This window comes from Harpia harpyja, chromosome 8 (assembly GCF_026419915.1).
Source record: "Harpia harpyja isolate bHarHar1 chromosome 8, bHarHar1 primary haplotype, whole genome shotgun sequence".
NCBI classification, from domain to species: Eukaryota; Metazoa; Chordata; class Aves; order Accipitriformes; family Accipitridae; genus Harpia; species Harpia harpyja.
Window position 1 is genome coordinate 15,440,343 of NC_068947.1, and position 14,896 is coordinate 15,455,238.

At 43.7% G+C, this 14,896-nt stretch overlaps 1 protein-coding gene across 3 annotated transcripts; it reads right to left on the minus strand.

Annotated features, from left to right (window-relative positions):
* Positions 1–6,638: 6,638 nt before the first annotated feature.
* LOC128144786 (carbonyl reductase [NADPH] 1-like) lies at positions 6,639–14,895 on the minus strand. Of its 3 annotated transcripts, none has more exons than XM_052794038.1 (4): positions 14,734–14,895; positions 13,368–13,687; positions 9,698–9,805; positions 6,639–7,901 (listed from the first exon to the last, which is right to left on the minus strand). In XM_052794038.1, exons 2-4 carry the CDS (start codon positions 13,651–13,653, stop codon positions 7,465–7,467), a joined length of 831 nt encoding a protein of 276 aa, XP_052649998.1. In that variant the 5' UTR covers positions 13,654–13,687; positions 14,734–14,895; the 3' UTR covers positions 6,639–7,464. The 3 variants fall into 3 exon arrangements, with proteins under 3 accessions (XP_052649998.1, XP_052649997.1, XP_052649996.1); XM_052794037.1 differs by having other exon boundaries at positions 14,846–14,866; XM_052794036.1 differs by lacking the exon at positions 14,734–14,895 and adding an exon at positions 13,968–14,078.
* Between the last annotated feature and the right edge of the window lies 1 nt (position 14,896).

Here is a 14,896-nt window from a genome sequence, read left to right on the forward strand (position 1 = left end):
TGGCAACAGGAGGGAGAAAAAAAAAAAAACAAACGAAAAACCAACCACCCAAACCACAGCCCCTCCCGCTCGGTGAGGGCCGCGCCGCAGTCGGCCGCTGGGGCGATACCACTGAACACAGCGCGGGGGAGGGGGAAGCCCGTAGCCCCGTGCAGGAGGGCTCCGGCTGTCCCCGCCCAGCGGCGGCCGCTCTCGTCTTTACCTGCCGCCAAGCCGCCAGGGGAGGCTGCCGCTGTCGCTGAGCGCTCCAGCCCGGAGCGGGCCACACGCGCCCCCCCGCGGGGAAATGGTACACCCCGCCGGCCGGGCCGGGGCGCCGAGCGCCCCCTGGCGGCGCGGGCCGAGGTGCGCCGCCGCTAGTGGGGGCCGGGGCCGGGCGGCCCCGCGCTCCCCCCCGCCCCGGCAGCCCGGGGCCGTCCCCGTTCCCGTTCCCCGCCGGCAGCCCGCCCGGCCGCGGGGCTGCAGGGGAAGCGTCGGGGCGGCGCCCTGCCGGCGGGCCGCGCCCGGGCTGCTCCCTTCGCTTCGTGCCATCAGCCTCGGCCGGTCTGGAAACAAGGCGGCGGCTGCGCGGAGCCGCAACCTCGCGTGTCCGTGTCCGTGTCCGTCCCCCACGCTGGGGCGTCGCACCGGCGGTCGCAGGTATGCGCGTCCCTGCGCGGAGCTGGGCAGCCGGGGCTGCGACCTCCTCCTCCAGGAAAAGCAAGTTTCAGCATCTCCATTGCGGTGAAGCCAGTAAAGGCACGTTTCACAGTTTTGCCTCTGTTCCGGCTGGTTTTAGGCTTGAAGCGCTTTTGACAAATTTTGTAGACACGGCTTTCACGGGGATTCAGCTGTCACATTGATAATAGGCTCAAGTTCAATGTAAGAAGCCCTCTGTTCTTTACAAAAGGCTTGAAAGAAACTCAATGTGCTAGATTTTTAGTATTCTTACGGCAAAAAAAGAAACTAGCAAAATACCCATGGAAAGTAAAATACGTGATCGTGCCAGACAAGGATTTATACACCGTGGAAACATATTTAACTTCAGCTTCTTTTCTCTTCTCGTTTGTTTTCTTTTTTTCTTTTCTCTTTTCTTTTCTCCTTCTTTTAACATGCAGGCAGAACTTAATCCTGGTAGTTCAAAGTAGCTGAAAAAATCAAGGAAAATCCACCTGTTCAGTTATTCAAGATCAGATAATAGAAACTGTTAAGATTTTGATGGATAGTGTCTCAGCAATGATCTCCAGTAAGTTTTACGTTAATATACTCTTTTATTTTCCTGAGACTACCTGCCTTTCCCCTTCCTAGCTAGATTTTAGTAATATAATTTGATATGTTGTTCTTCTAGCAAATAAAAGCTATGGTTACTGGCAGCTAATGAGACTGCTTTATGCACGTGCTGGAAGGATGGAAGCAAGATGGGAAGGCAGGAAGGCTTCCACATGTGCTTTCACTCCCCAGCTGTGTACATCTCCAAAAGCTGGACCAGGTACCAAAAAGCACTGCTGGCCTAGCTTCAGTATGTGTTACCTCACCATAAAATCTGAGCAGTTGTTCACAAGCTTTCATACAGCCTATGTGGCTCGTGCACATTCCATCCGTTTGGGAAGTCAGCACTTGCCTGCAGCGCTGAGGTCAGTGTGGATGCCTGAAAGGCTGGGTAACCTCAGAGAAACGTGTAACACGTGGGAAATTTGTGTGACAAAATATTAAAATGTTTTGCAGTGATTTACAGCTTTATTACAGATCTGTCATAATTTTAAAAGACAAATCTTCAGAAATGGGGTGGTATTAGAGCACACAGTCAATCAGGTTCTAAATTCAGATAGGGCTCTCTCCTAATACAATGACCTGACCTGATCATTTGAATATAACATTTTTCCTTAGATATACCTGACAGTAGGTATATCCAGTACCATGGGCATCAACATAGCCTAACTTTCTAAACTGCAAAGCCACCAATGTAAGTTTCAATTTCTAAATTTTAGGTTTTTGTAACTTTCAAAGGTAGTGTAGCTTACTTCTTGGAAATAAAGGTCAGTTCTTCAAATACATGCCCAACAAAACAACTCGTATTTTTGATGGTGTCCTTAACATAGGACACATATGTCCTAAAATACAGTATGTTACTTAGGATATTTTAAATTAGTTTCTGAGGGTTTGCTATCTTTCTAGAAGTTCTTTTTCTCACAAATCTGTGTTCTTTGACTGCGCCAGTTGTATATCGGTGCCCAACTACTTTCATTTCATTCTGATTTCCACCTACCTTTTGAATCAATTTGCCATTTCTAACATGAGACAGAGGTCTTCCAGAATTTCAAAGAACCAGGCAGTTAGGTGGAGGAGACAGATCCTCCTGGGCTCCTGCAGAGGGAACGGCTGCAGTATCAGATCAGCTGCCGGCACCTGACAGAGACGCCATGGAAGTGCTCAGCCTGCTGGGAAGCTTTGATCAGAACATGCACGAAACCCAACCAACCTCCGGATCAATTCACTTCATCTGCTTGGGTGCTTAACAAATCTGTTGGTTGGGAAATCATGTAAAAAATAACTCCAAAGGCTGTTGTGTATCAGAGGTTATGCTAATTCAAAGCATGCCTATCATACTAACTATTCAGGACTTTTTTCAGGAAAGGCCATAAATCTGTTTGTTATATGCACCATGGCAGCACTGCCCATGCTAAATCCTGGCCCTTGGGACGGAATCAGGTAATAGATTTACTGATGTAATCACTTCTGGAGACAGCCAGGCTGCATTTCAATCTAATGAACGTTCATGTTAACTTCCACGTGACATTGACATAAATGTTTGATTTGTACTGGAAAAGTCATTCCAATCGTACATCACTTGTCAGATTTTTTATTTCTTTTTAGAAATATCCCTCGCAATTTAAAATATGAAATTTCTATCACGAAACTTTAGCATTTCTATTATTTACTGACGGAAGTTTAACAAGGTGCTTGCTTTCAGTATTTTATCTCCCTAGCAGAGTCTAAAACAATACATTCACAAATAAAACACCACTGGAGCCACTACTGCCGTATGTTCTCAAAATACTGTATAACTCCAATCAAGCAAAACTGACAATGCTCATCCGATCAGGGTGTCTGAGTATATGGGTACGTACCTGAAGAGAGATGGGGTGGGATTTTAAGACTGCTGAGTTACCACTACTCTAGATCAGTAGCAGGGTCCAAAGACAAAACAACAATCCAAACAGGGAAATGTGAAGCTGGGTATTGTTCATTCAGATGTTAAGTCCTATGAATAGCTAACCTAGTGAAGCGATCTATAGATGATGAAAACTGGCCTCCAAGACCAGAACTTTGTCCAGCTAACAGTTTCCTTTACTGTCAGCTCCAAAATGAAGTAAAGCCTTTCCAGTACAAAAGCTGAAAAATTTCCAATGTAAAACACCATTATTGTTCCTTCTCTTTTTTCATTATTTGAGATTAAAAAGCTAAGGATATTCCTATACTAATGTGAGACTGGAGTTCCAATTATATTCTGCATTTAAGTGTTTTAAGTAATACTGAGCAGCACGTATAATCTAAATTTTCTTGCCATGTTTTTAGGCTGAGAGGAATGCCACAGCATTCAAAGTTAGGACACTGCCTACATGTTAGGTCATACTACCATAAAAGATGAGTTCAATTAAAATTATCTAGGGACATAAATAAATTCTCAGAGTTTTTGTCATCTTCATTATTTACATAGGAAAACACTTAAATGGAAAATTTAAGGAAACAATGTATTCAGCTAAGTATCTCCTCTTCATTTTTTTAGGTAAATTGACCTCAAACTCTCTAGGCATGTCTACAGTGCAGTTTTGAAAACCAAATGCACTGCACTACACAGCATTGGAACCATAAGGGATACAAACACCTGGCCCACACGTTAGTTGTCAGCATTGCAGGCGATCCAGATAGAAATGACCTGGTTGTAATCCCCTTTAGATTCAAGAAGGTTTACAGCAGACCAGTCTCCTTACTGATTGCCCCCATACCTTTAGATCACTGGGTTTCCAAAGCAAAGCTCTGCCGAACAGCCGGCCTACTACAGCCTTTGAAAATGACGGCTGCATTGTTAACCAGCACACTCGCACATCTGTAGCTTCTTCTCAGAAAGTCCCAGAGGCCCTGCACACTGTTTACATCCAGCTGATGTGGCAGCAGGTACAGCTTCCACTCCCAGAGTTTTGCCACTGCTGCCTGACTGTGCCACTGCTGCATAAGCTACAGCATCCCCAAGAAACTGCCTCCGCTGAGATCTCACAATTGTGAATCCAATTCCTTTATTGCCCCATGTCACCACAGCTACTGCATTGCCAGACATTTTCTTTGGCTAATAAACTCCAAAGCAAAAATGGTAGTGACATGCTGTAAAAAGAAAAACAGTAAATCAAGCGTAAAAGTTTTATACAGTAGAACAGATCATTACTATTTCATCCCTTTCCTAACCCTTAAACTTTACACAATAACCACTCAGCAAGTGTGCCAGAATCTGAAAGCAACAAAACACTTCAGACACAATGGACATGGGAGAGAAGCAGGGAGGCAGCTTAAAAAAAAAAAAAAAAAAAAAAGAAATTTTGGTTGAACAATGCAAGCTCTGTCTGAAGATCCAGCCTGCCACACACGCTGTACAGTCTGTCCTCTGAGTCTGCTCTCAGCAAACAGCCCTCCCCTTTTCAGTCTGCCCCATGCAGTCCCAGCTCTCTTCCCAGGACACGGTCCTCCTACCAGTGTCACAGGGGTATGTGCTTCTCCTGCATGAGCTCCTTCCTGACTCTGGTCCTGTGAACAGCCAATATTTTCTGCCTCTTGTTTCCACCTCCTACAGCTGAGGTTGCATCCACACAGCTGGTTCGCCTTCCTTGAGTACTGCACCACAGCTGCAAAGGTTGTGAAAAGATCTGTCCTCTGTTCATACCAGAAGAAACTGTCTGTATTATAATCAATTTCACCATGAGAAATGACATTTCTGAAGATGACTACTTAGCCATCATCTTCCACTTTGCTTCCTTACCCTGAAGCAGGGTAAGTAGGTTTGACAAAGAACAAGCACCGTGAAAGGGTTCAATATAAGAATTTGAAATACATCTTTTGTAAAACTTTCCAACTTATAATTTGTTTGGCTTGAATGTGAAAAAAAAAAACCAAACCCAGATCCTGAGTTAGACTTAAGAAGGAGCTTTATAGAGCATAGAGGATACCTAGAAACTAATTTGTATTTAACAATGGATACTATCCAGCCAGTGTAAATGTACCTAGGACTCTTACAGTCTGGTCTTTGCACAAACCACAGGAAAGCTGGGTCAAGATTTGTTTGGAAAGTTTGTACCTGCCAACCAGAAGGGCACGCAACTTTTGAAACTTAATGACTCAAGCAGCATTTCAAGTATGAAGAACTAGGTATGATTCTCCACTGTTGGATTACATCTCTTAAAATTGCGCACAAATTACTACTAAATCAGCACAGCCATGTTTTATTTTGCCGAGATACCATTAACACAACTAGAAGAGCATATACAAACTGTGGTTCTTTCTGTTGCACGTCAGAATGATAGTCAAGTTACTGTATTAACTGGATGGCTTTTGGAGCTATCATACCGTAGGCAGTCTGTTGGTAGTACATAAAATGCATTAAATACTTTATACAGGGATTTTGTAACTGATCTGTTGCCCTTTTCAAGGCCTCAGGTATTTTTCTTCATTGAGAATAGATTAATATGAGAACTTTTGGGGCAGCATTCATCCTTCTCTTCAATGAGCTCTGGGGCATGACTTATTTGGCAATACTTCCATCTTCATAAAAACAATAGCTACTGTATCCTTAAAAGACCAACTAATAATCACACCTTTGTTCTGCGCTGATAAGCGATTACTAAAACCACACATATTATTTATGTTCAACGTCTTCCACTCCTAGACTTCCCTGAACACAAACTGTACCAGGGGAAGCCAACATAAAACCCAGTCGGCTAAGCCACTTTGGCATTCTCTTGCTGACTCCTGATTAAGAATTAACATGCCCATTACTGATTTGTCATTACTAATGACAGGTTTATAGGCAATTGTTTCCAGCTCCTTCTGCGTCTCACACCAAGAGGAAGAGGGCAGCAGCCTCCCCCCCGCAGAGCACAGTGCTGTGCACACCTTGCCCTGCAGGGAAGACGGAGCAGGGCCGCGGCGCTCCTGCCATGGCTTTTCTGCTGGCTGGCAGGACTTGGTAGAGAAAGAGCTGCACGGTTCTAGCCTGGGGGTGACCAAACCCCACCTCACTCCAGCTCCCTGCAGCCTGGGGCTGTCCCAGGTGCCCTGCCCTAACCCCAGCTTGCCTCTGCTGCCACCCTGCTCCACCTTTACAGCTTGAAGTGCCATGGCAACCTTTCAAGATGAAGCATTTGAAATGCAACAACCAACATTTAAAATGAGCAAACCAATTTGGTGCTTTCCACGTCACTGCTTCCTCTACTTGTGATTTTGCTTAGATGACTTGTTTTGGTTACCATGATAATTCTGTATTTCAGTCCTATCCTGTAATAGTACGGTAGCATTTACAGTTCATATTCTCTACTACATAGAGAGCACTTAATCCAGGTTTTTAGTAAGGAAACTTCTGGCTGTGCAATAAATGAACTGGAAGTCCCAAGGAGTAGTTTGCTATATCAGTTCTGTAGTTTATTTTCTCTTTATATAGTCCAAATGTCACACATTCCAGCGACAAACTTAGCTGCAGAAAATGAAAGTGTATTTCCAAACATTATAAATTTTTAGTATCAGAATAAGCCAGTTGGATGAATACAAATCAGTAAGTAATCATTTATTGACATACATATTAATAAAGCCAACTGATTAAAGTACTATTAATGGGATGTCACTGCTATTTTTATTTTCACCTAATTCCATTTTGTACTGATCTCTATAGAGCAGTGATTCTGTTCCAGTCTTATTAGCCTCCCTCCTAACTGGTCAGACTGTAGCTCTCAGAAGACCTCCCTCCCTCTTTAAGAAACGCTGGACAACCTCAGGAAACAACTATGGTCCCTAGAAAGATCTGTTGTGCAGAGAAAACATAAGGCATCAGCTCCCTCATCCCAATTCCATGTCAGAGATCTGTCATGGGGGAGTGGGAGAAGGGCTAGCAATGATTTAATTAAGAGTAAATTCTGGTAAACAAGGTCAGGCACCTCTGCCTTAGGGCAACACCAAATTAGCCTGTATCATCTGGGCTGCAACACCCACAAATCAGATTTTGGGCTACAGAATCAATGCTGTGAGCAGGCTAATAGAGACTGTTGGGAAGTGTACCCTAGTATAGACTTAATCCCCCAGGAGTACCATAACTGTAACCCTTATTGTAATGATAAAGGACCCTGCTGCTGCTGTGGACAGGATGAGACTGCTCTGGCTAAATGCTGTACCAGGGCACAGGATAATCCACAGTCATATTACCGCTTGCACGGGTCCACATACATAAGCTCACCAGGTTCGAACAGTTTTATTACTAAGAAACTGGCCATGAGGACCATCAGCATCAGAAGGCAAAAGAGCCAAATAAACTGGGGTCTCAGCCCCTTCATCTGGTGATTTAGTGGCTTTAGGACCTGCCATGTCTGTTCTCACCCATCCAGGACAGCAGGCATTGAGAAGAATGTGGTCACCTTTTCTTTTCTCATTTAACATCCGGGCTTGAATCCTGGACAAGACTGTGACGCCAATTTTGGATACCCCATAGGCAGTATTTGGCCAACCCTCTTTCTCATGCACACTTTTCTTGGTATCTTCCACAAATTTGGTCATGAGTTCCACTAACTCATCCTCAGTGATCGTCTCGCTGCGAAACTTTTGCTGTAGTTCTCGGCTGCAGCCTCCCAGAGCTGAGCTACTTACCATACTAGAGACATTCACCACTCTACCTGGTAAAAGAGAATAAAGACTGATTACTTTTACACCCACTAAAGCCCAGACACTGAAGTGGGCTTGCTCTACGGTTATGTATTCACCACTTAGTTGAACACCTGTAAAATACTTTGTGTGGGCTATTTTGCTGAGCTTCTGGAAGATTGCAGTTAACTCAATGTCAAGTGTTTCTAGTGAATGCCATTACAAAGGGTTATTTGAAGTGTGAACCTGCAAAAGCTCTCTATCGAACTTGAGGTATTCATCCAAGAAATAGCCTGTTACAATCTGTAGGCATACTCATAGAAATAAGTGGCTCTCTCAGTAGTGGCAGCCAGACTTTACTCTTGAAGTTCTGGTTGAAAACGTTCTCACTTCTGCAACAGCTTGAGTAAAGTGCCGTGAAAATGTACCTCAAAAGCCAGAATACAGAATTCAAAAAAAGCAGTCTAGTTCTTAATGCAGTGAGACCATCAGCTTGTTTACAGAACACCTGAAGATTTACAAAGCTGTAGTAAGCTGTTTATCTTCAGCACTTTAGTACAGAGGAATGAGTCAGCTGAATCAGTAGTTCACTCATCTTCCCCAAAATTATGTTACACTGTTTCCCTCCTTCTTCCTAGTTCACAGCCATTCAGGCGATGAACTAGGGAATGAACATCAGGACTTAGATCTCAAAAGCCACTGAAATTAATCCTTTCTATTAATGACTTTATTAACATATTTGTCCTTCACCCTTAGTACAAGAGGACTAAATTGCAATTTTGGCGCTGTTTGCTCTCTCCCCTACCAGCACCCAAAATTCATTTACTCTATCCTTTCCCTCCCGTGTAGGCACTAACAGTTCCCAACTTCTCTCTCATCTACTCGACTTCTTTTCTCTTAAAAACCTAGATGTATTTAAATGTTGGCATAAACAACATCTCATTCATAGCAGCAAGTACTTATCCAAATATCCATGAAGATATCTCCTGATCACAATTCTTTTCAAGACTTGTGTTTAAAAAAAACGCTTAGATTTGGTGTGGGTATTGAATGCAAATACCCTCCTTTCAAATCCTCTGTGATATGTCAGTAGTATTCCAGGGCACTTTCAACACTGCCAGGTTTTGAAAACAGGAGCATTCTATGCAGGAGAGTCATCTAGCGAGTACAGATTATTTGCATGTTCCTAACACCTCTTTATTATCAATGCATCTATCTTCTTTGACCCTGGTCCATTCTAGTTACCATTTTTGGTAAAGTGTTTTCTTCCAGTTCCTCCTAACATCACCAAATCACAGTAACTTGATGTACATCTTCAAGTGCCATTTATAACTACATCACTAGACACTTGCAAATACAGCAAAGGCTGTGATCTAGATAGAGACAGACCAACAGCCTATTGAGAAGGTTTCTTCAGCAGCAGCAAGAACAGGCATGTCACATCAAACTCAGCTGAAACACTATTTTTAGGTACTTCCTTATCCTAGTTGTATCATCAAAATGTCCTTTCTGAAGCAAGAACAATTTATGTAGGCAGATATCATGGACAGAACATGGGTAAGTCCTTTAAGTCTTCTTGAGGGCACCACGAGAATTCTACTTCAATCCGTAACAGAAGAATGCAACCAGCTTGTAAGTAGATTTAAATATACACAGCAGAGACATTTTGGGGGTCTAGAAAGGACATCTGTTCTCTGACCTACAGTACAGCAAGATACACTCCTCTTGCTATGAGGCAGTGTATGTCTGAGACTGGACAGGATTTTCCCATTTAATGAGGACCAAAATTTACATAAAACTATTTCTCTACTTGTTATGTTACACTTACCATAAGGCTTCACAAGAGGCAACAATTCTGTGCAAACATTTCTGGTTCCAAAAAAGTTTGTCTTCAGCGTAACCTCTGCTTGGACCGCAAATGGAGTTGTGTCATGAACTTTTCATAAGAGGTGGTAGTGAGGGAGGAGGAAAAAAAAATTAAAAAAAAAAAAATCAGAATTGTATTACTGTTTGAAAGGAAGTTACCAAACTACCAAAACCCAAAAGTTTATCTTCGTTCCTTTTTTTTTTTAAATAATGAGGAAACAGGCATACGATCAATTAAAATATATAAGAAAAAAAGCAACACTATTAACACTCACGTTCTTACTAATGAATAGACCTAGCTCTGCAATATTATATTAATAACGAGCCAATTATGTTTTCACCTCTTCTTAGTTGAAGGTTTTAGCTTTGCCAGGAAAGCCAGTTGTATCGCTCTGTAGTCATTTGCCAACCCACAGGCCATTTGTCTTTCTGCCTTTTATATGGAAGAGAGAAGGAAAGACTGCTCTCACAGATGTGCTGCCCAACATGCTCACTGACCTGCCTGTACCTACTCACACGTAGTGCTCAGAGTCTGCACTGCCACTACCACATGCAAGTAAACTTTGAGGTGCCCTCTCAAATGCATAGCACAGCACTTTGCCACCATCCTGACATACCAGGGGAGGGGGCAGAGAAGAAATCAGAAGGGAAGATCCTGAATCTAGGATGCTGCCACTGAAGATGCACAAGTTAGACTACCACCCTGGTACTATCATCCAACAACAGGGCAGACAACTGCTTCTGTATCCTGACTCTTACATTGTCATGTCTTGGGTTCTTAGCTGGGGCTTGAAGTCAGAGTAGTGCTGAACTGCAACAAACACTGTAAAAGCTTCTATGAAGAATGCAGGGTTAAGATTTGGTGCAGTCTGAAAAAAACAAACAAAAAAACTCCAACCAACCCCCAAACTGATAAATACTTGTGTCGTAAATCACCCCCTGAACTGACAGATCTGTGCTAACACAAGCAAAAGAGTGGGAATTAGCAGCTAGGAAAAGGAGCTGACTTAGGTAAGCAGAAGCAGATCACAGAACTGCACTGTAAGGGTATGATTTCATCAGACAGAATTGACACCTTGCCACCAACAAAAGTGGGGTAGGATGTGCCATCAGCTGACAATTTGTCTCAGCAATAAGCCACATGCTATGCATCCTCCACTTTGAGGGGGAAGTAAGAGTTAAAGTTACAACATTCCTCCTCTTCTGCTCAGGCTCTATCTCTGCAGTGATGAAGGCCACCTACATAGATCAGGCAGGTCTTCACTTGTCTCCATAGCCCAGCCCTATGTAAACTCAAAAGAGAAGAAGTAACAGGTCATTTAGTATTTAATGTAGTTGTGTTTTTACTGCAGAACACAGCTTTAATGACTCATTTATACTCTCAAGCAATGGGCACCAATGGCATCAAGTTTTGCAAATCTTGCATTTAGATCAGAGACATGAAGCCAGATCATGACCTATTGCAAGAGTTGTGACAGTGGGAGAAGAAAAGAAACGAAAAACCTATGCAACTCCAAACTCCTGCTTCCATACCCACCCTGCAAAAGAGAAGCTTCCCTACACTCCAAAACCCACTCGTTTGTCTAAGATATATTACTTGTAACATCTGATAATACACACTCCCTTGATTTAACAAACATTACTAGAACGACTGTTATCACAGAAGCTCATCCAGAAGGCAACCCACAGGTACATAATCATCTTATACAGGAACAGGTTTTGCTGGACTAAGGACTTTGCTGGACTATCTGTAGTGCGGTACCAAAACAGAACAATAAATTAAATTTAATGGCAAATCTAATCTTTGACAGACAGCAATAACACGTAATACTACAATAAAGAAAGGAAAGCATAAATTCTAGGATGGTACCAGAAACCTGTCGAGGCAAGAAGAAAGCTTGGGAAGAAACGCCAATCTCAGAAGCAAGAATTAAAACCAAAATATGAGATAATCATCACAGCAAGTTCTTACACAGGTGTGAAACCCTCTAGCCTCTGTGCTAGATAGTTACACAACAAGAGTTACAACTGGCTCCTTTATCACGCTTCTTAATTGTATGACCTACTGCTGACTCATAGTAAGCTGTCGGCTTGAAGAAAGTCTAGGCTAAACATCTAGAAGCAACTTCTGAATAGAAAAATCTATGATGTAGTAAAGGAAGTAACAGAAACTCCACTGCTTATGCTATTTCACTTATCTGTTCAGTGGCTCCACCATAATAAATCTAAGCTCTTTCACAGATGAGCTCTAGCAAATCTTCCTGCAGCAATTTGAAGAGTTTTTATTTCACCTGTCCAGGTATCCACCTTGATGCAGGCTACAGCTGCTGCACAGTTGGCAACAGGAAACACACACTGCACTTCAATTGCTGTAGTTGCAGCCCAGTCTTGCTAAAACTCATTGTCACTAGTAGGTTGAGCTAAGGCCCTGATTATGAATTGAAGAAATACTGGTCTGAGCATCTGCAGGCTTTATAACTGATAAGCATGGACAGAGACACAATCTTTTAACTGTTGCTGCAAGGTTTTAACACCTCTCTATCTTGAGCACATCCTGAAGCTCAATTATATTAAGAGTTGCCCCTATTAAGCTGATCTTGAACACAAGCAATCTTCCTGCAAAGTACCATGCAAAATATACAGTGGCTGGACTTCAGAACACCACCGCTGCACTCCCACTTCATGAGAAGCTCCATCTTCAGCAGCAGGTGTGGTTTGATCCATACTACCTGACAGGCCTCCTTAACTCATGCTGTGAGCAGATGAGCTCGAACAGTTAAACGTCCTAACTGGAGATCAGGCAAAGAGATTAAAAAAAAAAACCAAAACAAAAAACCAAACCAAAACCCCAAACACCAGAAAATATGGAAAGAACAAGTTTGTACTGGCAGAGAAATGAACTAGTAGTCATGCTTGTGATATGCTCTATCTGGAGCTATCATGATTCTCAACTTGTTTTTATAAACACCTACAAGGAGAATGCACTCGTCTACCCTACAACTGCTGTGTCTTCCTCACTTTCCCTGCCTTCTTGCCCACTAGAACATGAACGGGTTAAATTCTTGCTCAGCACAGCAAAATTTAAGATAACTGTTCTATAGATAACTGAATGGCCTCAGAAAGTTAAAAATAAGTAAAGATGACAAAATCACCCAGGGCCAAAGGTTCTTTTTTATCAACTGGAATCATATAATGATTGAGCAGATAATGCATAGAACAAAGCATGAGGCTTGCAGAAGAGAGAAAACACAGATCCCTAAGGAAGACGGCTGATATTCACAGAGATGATGGGCTCCCATGGGCCTGGTGATACTCATGGGCACTGAGGCAATAAACCCAATTCTGCTCACATGGACTGGGTGCCTAAAGCATTTTCATGCTCTGTATGTGATTCAAATACAATACCCCAGGGAAGCATTTCTATGTGCACAGTTAGCCTCAGAGGAAGAGCCATTTCACATTGCCCTCTCATCATGCTTAAGAAGGTAGGCAGCTTGCCCAGCCAAAAAACCAGCATGCCGTTGGCACAGAAGTCCCGTATAAGCAGCTTTGTAAAATCCCTGATGTATCTACTATCCCTCTCCATGTAGCTTTGTAGCATATAGGTCTATCCCAGACAGTCTGCTTCCTACCTTTGAAAGCGATCCCTGCATTGTTAACCAGAACGTTCAGCCCTCCATATTTCTCCTTTAGGAAGTCACGGAGAGCTCTGATGCTCTGCAGATCATCAATATCCAGCTGATGGAAGAGAGCATGCAGCCCTTCCTCCTGCAGCTTTGCCACTGCTTCCTGGCCACGGCCAGGGTCTCGGGCTGTCAGATAAACATCCCCTGGGAACTGCTTGCATAAAGCCCGCACAACTGCGAATCCGATCCCTTTGTTGGACCCGGTCACCACAGCCACTGGCACGTTGGACATTGTCCTCTCTGAATGTATGCCAAAGTGACAGTAACTGCGAACAGCAAAGAAGAAAATTTCACACTCAGATGGACAAAGATGGCTATCTAAAAATGGATTAAAGTGTTTTTTTCTTTAAAGTCCTATTCTGAATTCCACTTTGAATTACGTAAAACTACATTAGAGCGCACACTAACTGTAACTTACTGAAGTAACATGATATATTTGCAGAGAAATACATGTTTGGTGTTAATGTTTTGAAGAAAGCCCAGCCATTCATTGGGTTAAAAAAAAAAAAAAAAAAAGAAATAAAGTCAATGAGTAATCTTTAGTACCAAATTAACTTTCGATGGGAGTAAGCTCTTCTGCACATACACTTTACAGGAATGCCATTTCCTTCTTTTGAGGATATTCAACTGGTTCAGTTCAAACACTGATACAGTCAAAGCTGAAAAACTCAGGCTCAAAAAAAGGAGTGGCTTGATCTTCAAGTCTCAGGCAGGAGAACCGCCGTTTTTAGAGGGAAACAGTGGATCATAGATTGACTACAGACAGTGTCTCTTCCGTTTAACACACCAGTCAGCTCTAGATACAAAGCCTGCTTGCTGTTTTTTTCGCAGACATAGCACATTTAAAGAAGATGCATTTTCCCCGTAAAAGCAAGTCTAAAACTCTGGTTTTGTTCACTTTTGACTTAACTGCCACCTCCCTGCCAAATGAGCTTGTAACTAACCACAAGCAGATGCCTAGCGAGGATGAAATCCTAACCAGCTCCCAAAAGCCTGCCCAAGTACTGACTGACTTCACCAGGCCCAGGAGCTCCCTGCCGGTTCACCATCGAGGTCCCACCTCGCTGCAAACCAGCGCACTTCACTCACTAGCACCTTCCCAGAAACAGTTTTTCTTCCTAACGGGAACGCAAAGCAAACCCCCGAGCCACGATGAAGCCTGACTCCTCAGGGGACCCCCTGCTCCCCGCAGGACGATCCCGGCCGCTGACGGACGGCCGTTACGCGCCCCCGCCGCGCCCCGCGAAGGGGCCGAATGCAGCGAGGAGCTGCGGGGCAGGTCCGGAGGGGCAGCCGGCACTCCCTCACCCACCTCCAGCACTGCGTGCCTTCCCCCTCACTCCTCAGCTCTGCGCGGCGATGAGGAGAGGACGAACTGGCCGCCAGCCACAGACTCGCACACCGCGGGGCGGAGGCGAACCCACCTAAGATGGCGGCGGGGGAGCCCCGCCTCCCGCGGCGGGCAAGGGCGGTGC

Coding starts and splice junctions, on each gene's coding strand:
- LOC128144786 (XM_052794036.1), bottom strand. CDS start 14,005: ATGTGCAGAAGAGCTTACTCCCATCGAAAGTTAATTTG. Junction 13,688..13,967: donor TCCCATCGAAAGTTAATTTG/GTACTAAAGATT, acceptor TGCTGTTCGCAG/TTACTGTCACTTTGGCATAC. Junction 7,902..9,697: donor GCCTCTTGTGAAGCCTTATG/GTAAGTGTAACA, acceptor CTCTTTTACCAG/GTAGAGTGGTGAATGTCTCT.